Source organism: Malus domestica, chloroplast, assembly GCF_042453785.1.
Source record: "Malus domestica cultivar Red Delicious-ww chloroplast, complete genome".
Lineage (NCBI taxonomy): Eukaryota > Viridiplantae > Streptophyta > Magnoliopsida > Rosales > Rosaceae > Malus > Malus domestica.
The window spans coordinates 2,501-10,000 of NC_061549.1; the positions used below are offsets into that span (position 1 = coordinate 2,501).

At 29.9% G+C, this 7,500-nt stretch overlaps 4 protein-coding genes and 4 non-coding genes, besides 1 other annotated feature; 3 read left to right on the forward strand and 5 right to left on the reverse strand. All coding sequences in view use genetic code 11, as the record gives it.

Annotated features, from left to right (window-relative positions):
- matK (maturase K) overlaps positions 1–1,082 on the reverse strand; it is a 1,515-nt gene extending 433 nt beyond the window's left edge. The window contains exon 1 of the mRNA in view: positions 1–1,082. This exon is cut by the window's left edge and continues 433 nt beyond it. Within this exon, the coding sequence (YP_010304139.1) occupies positions 1–1,082 (1,082 nt within the window).
- trnK-UUU overlaps positions 1–1,823 on the reverse strand; it is a 2,569-nt gene extending 746 nt beyond the window's left edge. Inside the window, exon 1 of one tRNA in view lies at positions 1,787–1,823.
- Positions 1–7,500: part of a sequence feature (large single copy (LSC)) that runs on past both edges of the window.
- Positions 2,787–3,909, reverse strand: rps16 (ribosomal protein S16). One transcript has 2 exons: positions 3,870–3,909; positions 2,787–3,007 (listed from the first exon to the last, which is right to left on the reverse strand). Exons 1-2 carry the CDS (start codon positions 3,907–3,909, stop codon positions 2,787–2,789), a joined length of 261 nt encoding a protein of 86 aa, YP_010304140.1.
- Positions 4,699–4,770, reverse strand: trnQ-UUG. Its single transcript has one exon. It is a non-coding gene; the product is annotated as a tRNA-Gln (tRNA).
- On the forward strand, positions 5,166–5,351 carry psbK (photosystem II subunit K). Its single transcript has one exon. It carries the CDS (start codon positions 5,166–5,168, stop codon positions 5,349–5,351), a length of 186 nt encoding a protein of 61 aa, YP_010304141.1.
- psbI (photosystem II subunit I) lies at positions 5,608–5,718 on the forward strand. Its single transcript has one exon. It carries the CDS (start codon positions 5,608–5,610, stop codon positions 5,716–5,718), a length of 111 nt encoding a protein of 36 aa, YP_010304142.1.
- Positions 5,849–5,936, reverse strand: trnS-GCU. Its single transcript has one exon. It is a non-coding gene; the product is annotated as a tRNA-Ser (tRNA).
- trnG-UCC lies at positions 6,597–7,383 on the forward strand. One transcript has 2 exons: positions 6,597–6,619; positions 7,336–7,383. It is a non-coding gene; the product is annotated as a tRNA-Gly (tRNA).

Here is a 7,500-nt window from a genome sequence, read left to right on the forward strand (position 1 = left end):
AGCTTCTTCATAGCATTATCCATTATAAATGAATTTTCTAGCATTTGACCCCGTACCACCGAAAGGTTTGGTCGCATACTTGAAAAATAACCCAAAAAATCAAGGGAATGCTTGGATAATTGGTTTATATAAATCCTTCCTGGTTGAGACCACACATAAGAATGACACTGCCATAAATTGACAAGATAATATTTCCACTTATTCATCAGAAGAGGGGTATCCTTCGAAGACAGAATAGATTTTCCTTGATATCTAACATAATGCATAAAAGGATCCTTGAAGAACCATAAGATGGCGGCCGGAAAATCATTAACGAAGACTTCTTCTACAGGATCTTTTTTTTTTTCATAGAAATGTATTCGCTCAAAAAAGATACCAGAAGAGGTTAATCGTAAATGAGAAGATTGATTACGAAGAAAAAGTAAAATGGATTCGTATTCACATACATGAGAATTATATAGGAGCAAGAATAATCGTGGATTACTTTTTGAAAAAATAATTTTTTTTGGAGTAATAAGACTATTCCAATTAGAATACTCGTGAAGAAAGAGTCGTAATAAATGTAAAGAAGAGGGATCTTTCACCCAATAGCGAAGGGTTTGAACCAAGATTTCCAGATGAATGGGGTAGGGTATTAGTACATCTGATACATAATTTAAATGTGGGAATTTGTCCTCTAAAAAAGGAAATATTGAATGAATTGATCGTAAATTATAAGATTTTACGATTTCTGTCGCCTCTAAGGAAGATACTAATCGTCGGGAAAACGGAATTTCCACAATGACTGCAAATCCCTCCGACATCATTTGAGAATACAAATTTTTGTTGTACCCAAAAAATTTATTTTGGTTAGAATCATTAGCGGAAATTATCAAATGATTCTGTTGATACATTCGACTAATTAAACGTTTTATAATTAGTAAACTATATTTAGTGTCATAACCTACATTATCCAACAAAATCGATCTATTTAAACCATGATCATGAGCAAGTGCATAAATATACTCCCGAAAGATAAGTGGGTATAGGAAGTCATGTTGCTGATATCTATCTAGTTCTAAATATCCTTGAAATTCTTCCATTTTTTATTTGAACAAGAAAAGAAATAGGTGATTTATTGGGTTATCAAATGATACATAGTACGATACAGTCAAAACAAGGTATTATAGTAAGAAAATACCTCGGAACAAGTAAGACTCATCAACAGACTCTCTAGCCTCTCTTTTTCCATCTAATTGATTTATGTTCATTCTAGGGTAACAAGATGGTTAGAAGTCCTTTATTTTTTCAATCCAATCGCTCTTTTGATTTTGAAAAATCTTTATCAATATACTGCCTTCTTCTACACATTTATCTCTACCCCATAATGGGTAATAGCTAATAATTAGGACTCATAAGAAATTTATAATCCACTCATGGGAAAAGTTTTTCCCGTATTAAGCACTAATATATTTTTAACGTCTAATTAGATCGGGTAATCATTCAAAAATTAAGAACAGAAGCTCATTACTTTTTGTTTCCCTATAATTGGAACCGTAGTAGGGCTCTACCCATTTATTCACTCGACCAAATTCATTTTTTTTATTACACGACAAGAATTCAAACAATTTAAATAAGGTTTTGGACCTATTCGGTAAGAATGAAATATTCTTAGAATTATCCATTGATACGACATGCTGCTTTTTCCATTCATTCCTTTCAGGATCAGTCGTGGTCTTACAAACTCTACCGATGGTATGGACGAATCTTTTGCTTCATACAAATGTGTAAAAGATGCTAGCCGCACTTAAAAGCCGAGTACTCTACCGTTGAGTTAGCAACCCAAATAAAATAATTCGAATGTGTAGATACAATCGGAATCTCAATAAAAAAAAGATTGAATTGCACAACGCAATCCAAACCAATCAAAACATTAAAATAGCAAAAATTTTTAAAATTCTAATTGATTAGATTCTGAACATAATAAAAATGAACAGATCTGATGAAAAAATTCTCAGATAAAAATAGGGATAAAGTAAAATATTTATAAATAGCTCCTTGTCTCTTATGTCATCCATTAATTCTATAGTATATATAGATTTTTATTGAGTTTAATCTTAATCAAAAAAAGACTTCTTGTATCACAGAAAATACAAGAACCCATTATTTGAATGAAATAAAAGCTATGGGACGGAGATATAAATGGATCCTTTTATCCACGATCGGATTATATTTATTTGATACACTGTTGTCAATATGAATGTTGAGAAAAGAATACAAAAGAAAAAACAATTTATAAATATAACTAACAATTCCAATTTCAATCAATTAGACAATTAGAATTATAAGAAAAAATAAGAAAACAAAAAACTAAGGACTTGTGTTGGATTGGCACTATATAGAATATTTCTATACAACACAACATTGATACAATATTGGTGGAAAAATAAATTAAGTAAAAAATGAGGTTTATTCACTAATCACTAAAATAAGCAAGTGAAATCCTTTGTGTTTTTTTATTTGTTCCTTAACTCATTGACAGTAATCTCAAAATTTTATATTTATAGACCCGATTACTTCATTTATTTATTCACTTAATCTTTTTCTATCTATTTTATATATATCAATAAAATTTATATCAATAAAATAGAAATAGATTTTTGTCGTTATAAAAGACACTCTTTTATAGTAACAATAATAAATTTAGTATGATATAAATAGAACAAAAGAGGAAATAGCAAAGAAACAAAAAGGTTATACAAGGCTATATACAAATCATCCACATTTTTTTTATTTCATTAATTGAATTATATTTGTTGATTAGGGCGAAGTTCCGTAAAAACCCCCGCCCTTTTTGAAATATCATGAACAGTTCCTGTAGGTTGAGCACCTTTTTCAAGGAAATATAGAATAGCCGGAACATTTAAATAGATTTGATTCTTTATCGGGTCATAAAAACCCACTTTACGAAGATCTCTTCCCTCTCGTCGGGATCGAACATCAATTGCAACGATTCGATAAATGGCTCATTGGGATAGATGAACAATACTCCCCCCCCTAGAAACGTATAAGAAGTTTTCTCCTCGTACGGCTCGAGAAAATTCTAAATTATGTCTATGTATAGAATCATAATATCAAATAGATCCATAAAATCATCAAATTCATTATATTATTGATTTTAGTTTAAATACTTTTTCTTAGTCTCCCCCCCCCCCCCAAAAAAAAATTATTTGTATCCTCATAACTCAAGTTGAATAACTCTCAAATAACTCAAAAGAAACCTTTTAGGTATTAAATTTATTGAGTGGTCTCTAACCCTTTTTGTCTGTCTCCTTTAGAATCTATTTTGATTCTTAAATATGATCTGGTTGTTGAGACAATTGAAAACGGTATTTCCTTGTTCCAGGATCTTTATCTTTGCCTTGAATCATTGGGTTTAGACATTACTTCGGTGATCTTTAAATCGTTTCAAAACGGCAGCAACATACCATTTTTTGTGATTTCTTTCTATCAAAGAATCGTATGAATGGTTGATTCCTACGTAATACACTTTACTTTTGATTTGATCAAAAGAGTTTTACCAATTCCAACAAAATTAACTTTTCAATTTTATCGAATTGGATCCTTTAGATTTATATATCTAAAATAGACTTACGAAGTTGTTCCAATTTATTGATCGATACTAACCTTAGATTCTTGCCCTTGAGAAATTAATCAATACGTTCTACTCGAGCTCCATCGTGTACTATTTACATGGCAACACTCTCAAAAATGAGGGTTCCAGTGGAACAGAACAAATGATGTCGAGCCAAGAGCACTTTCGTTCCTATATAATATAAAAAAGTGGTGGATGTAAGAATCCACAGCTGATCATGTCCTTCAAGTCGCACGTTGCTTTCTGCCACATCGTTTTAAACGAAGTTTTACCATAACATTCCTTCAGTTTGGAACCAGTATGTAATTGATTCAATTATGGAATCGTGAATAATCATCGGTTCGGTCGGTACATAATAATCTATACTTTTTTCTTCTATATGAAGAATGGATAATGTATGACGAAGTCTCAACAAGAATTCAATCAATTTAACCCCATTGTTTATAATTATTTTTTGAATTATAACTAACATAACATGAATAAATAAACACGAATAAACAAGTTATTTTGAATCTCTATCTTCAAGTAACGTGATAGGATAAATTCAACAATTTCACACTTCTTAGAATACCAAGAACTCATAAGAAATCATTAAAAAGATTTAATTGATTGAATAGTTTCCTACCCTATAATCATTATTTGCATAAGGTTTTACAGTAAGTACCATTCGCTTTTTATCATCATTAAGAGAAAGATAAATCCATATTGGATTAAACCATCAATGATTAATAAAAAAAAAAGACTGATGTAAGGAAAGATTGAAGATTTAGGTTGTTATTTTTTCATATTTCATATTGTAAAATCTGTAATATTTAACAAATCCAAATTTCGTTTCATATGCGTGTTATTTGAACTCGATTAAATTTGTGAAAAAGATATGATTAATAAAAAAAAAAAAAAGAAATAAGAATCGCATTCTATAACAATATTATACTCCTAAACGGAAGACTGGTCGAAAAGACAATCTTTATTTTGATATATTTTATTATGATATAGATTATGATATAGATATATATTTTATTTTTTATTATACATTAATAAAATGATCGTGGGTCAGGTATGTTCTGGGACGGAAGGATTCGAACCTCCGAATAGCGGGACCAAAACCCGTTGCCTTACCACTTGGCCACGCCCCATTTCTAGTCGACACTAATAAACACTAATATTGGTACTGGTTGTTCGTCAACTCAAGTCTAAATATCTATTATCTATAAAATAGATTACTAGAATTTTTATACATGTAGACGTAGAATTAAACAGAATTTATTGATCATTACATATAATTCAATTAAGATATTGTATGAAAGTATGGTTTATTCTATTCTCTTTTGATTTGAGAATTGAAAGATTTTTGATTGGGTGAGTTCAAATCAAAGAAAGTTTTTTGGTCTATCTTATTTTCTTTTTATTCATTTTTCTTTTCTATGAATAATAACATATTTATAATAATAAAATAATAAAAAACTCAATTTATTAATAACTCAATCAAAATAAATAAAATACAATTATCCTCAAGAACAAAATGTTTGTTATGCTTAATATATTTAGTTTGATCTGTATCTGTCTTAATTCTGCTCTTTATTCAAGTAGTTTTTTCGTCGCCAAATTGCCCGAGGCCTACGCTTTTTTAAATCCAATCGTAGATGTTATGCCAGTAATACCCCTGTTTTTTTTTCTCTTAGCCTTTGTTTGGCAAGCTGCTGTAAGTTTTCGATGATATCTTTAATTTAATAATGTCTAGACAAATTCATGATTTATTGAAAAAAAAAAAATTCAAAGAAAAGAATTGATAAGATCAGATAAGTCTTACACCCTCAATTCAAATATTGAAATTCTTGTACAACCGCGAAAAATCTGGATCACCCCACTTTATTTCTTGGTGTCAAAATAAAAAATCAAAATAGTAGGGTATGCGGTATAAAAACGGAGAATCTATTCTCTTTTTTACTAAAAAAAATCTTGGAGATTATGTAATGCTTACTCTCAAACTATTTGTTTACACGGTAGTGATATTCTTTGTTTCTCTCTTTATTTTCGGATTCCTGTCTAATGATCCAGGACGTAATCCTGGACGTGAAGAATAAAAGATAAGGTTTTCCTTGCTTGATTTTTAAATGTTCTTAGTAGGATTTTATCTATTACACATTTTTAACTATTAAAAATAAAAAGAGCTCGCGAAAAATTCGAAAGAAAATACCAAGTCATCAACAAAAACGGAAAGAGAGGGATTCGAACCCTCGGTACGAAAAACTCGTACAACGGATTAGCAATCCGACGCTTTAGTCCACTCAGCCATCTCTCCTCCCAATTGAAAAAGGATAATACTATGTTACATTATAAAAAATAAGGATTGAAAGAGCCCTTCATAATATTTTTTTTCATCCGAGAGTGCTTTTTAGTTCCACGGCCCGGCTAAGTACTGACCAGGCCGGGCCCGCCATTTATTGTTCCAACGAATCATAAATAATTTTTTTTTTATTTGAAAACTAAAATACTTGCTTGTTATTACGATTGGAAAAATAAAAACTCATTTGATTTCTATGATATAGAATCAAATTCTATCGAATCAAAGTGTCGTTTCTTATCTTAATTTTTTATATTTATTCTTTATTTTCTTTATTCCTTTTATTTTAGTAAATTAGTAAAGTCAATAAATAACAAAAAGGGAACTGTGGATTCTTGCACAATACATTTTCATGTATGTTATGGCTTAAGTAGTTTTGTCGAGACGTCTAGGTCAAAAACCTCCGGCAAAAAAACACTTGTTATTTAGTTTTAGTTATTGAAATTTAATGAATTCTCTTTTCCGAATCTCATTGGGTTCTCTGATACAACACGTAAACGCTCTAATTTTCATGATTATTTTATGATCCTATCCTTTCTTTTTACTCTTTTCACTTTTTATTACGACCCATTTTCTTGTTCGACAAAAGGTTCATTTATATACAATAATCGGATTGTAGCGGGTATAGTTTAGTGGTAAAAGTGTGATTCGTTCTATAATCCTTTATATAGTTAAGGGGTCTTTCGGTTTGATTAATATTTCATTCCGACCAAAAACTTTATTTCTTAAAAGGATTTAATCCTTTACCTCTCAATGAAAAATTCGAGGAAGAATATACATTCTCGTGATTTGTATCCAAGAATCAATTAAAAATTGAAAAATTGGATTATGAGATTACGAAACATAATTTTTTTTTTTAATTAGATCAATACTTCTAATTCAATAAGTATGAGTAATTCAATAAGTATGAGTAAAGGATCCATGGATAAAGATAGAAAGTGGCTTTCTAATCGTAACTAAATCTTTAATTTGGAATTTGTATTACGGAAATTGAAGCAAAATGGCTATTAAACAATGACTTTGGTTTACTAGAGACATCGACAAATTGTTTTAGCTCGGTAGAAACAAAATGCTTTTCCTAAGGATTCTCTCACATAGAAATAGAGAACGAAGTAACTAGAAAGGTTGTTATAATATAATCCCCCTCTTTTCTATAGGGATCGTCTAGAAAGCGGGTTGTTCTGAATACATTCAGACAGAAAAGCTGACATAGATGTTATGGGTGGAATTTTTTTTTCGTTCATGTCTTAATATAGGAATTTATACATCTTCCATAAAGGAGCCGAATGAAACCAAAGTTTCACGTTCAGTTTTGAATTAGAGACGTTAAAAATGATGAATCAACGTCGACTATAACCCCTAGCCTTCCAAGCTAACGATGCGGGTTCGATTCCCGCTACCCGCTTTTTTTTACTTTATTTTTTTAGTAAATTAATAAATTAAATTAATAAGAAATAAGAAAAAAATAGAATTAAATATTTTGAGATTTTTATTATTTTAGAAAAAATTTTATGAATATAAT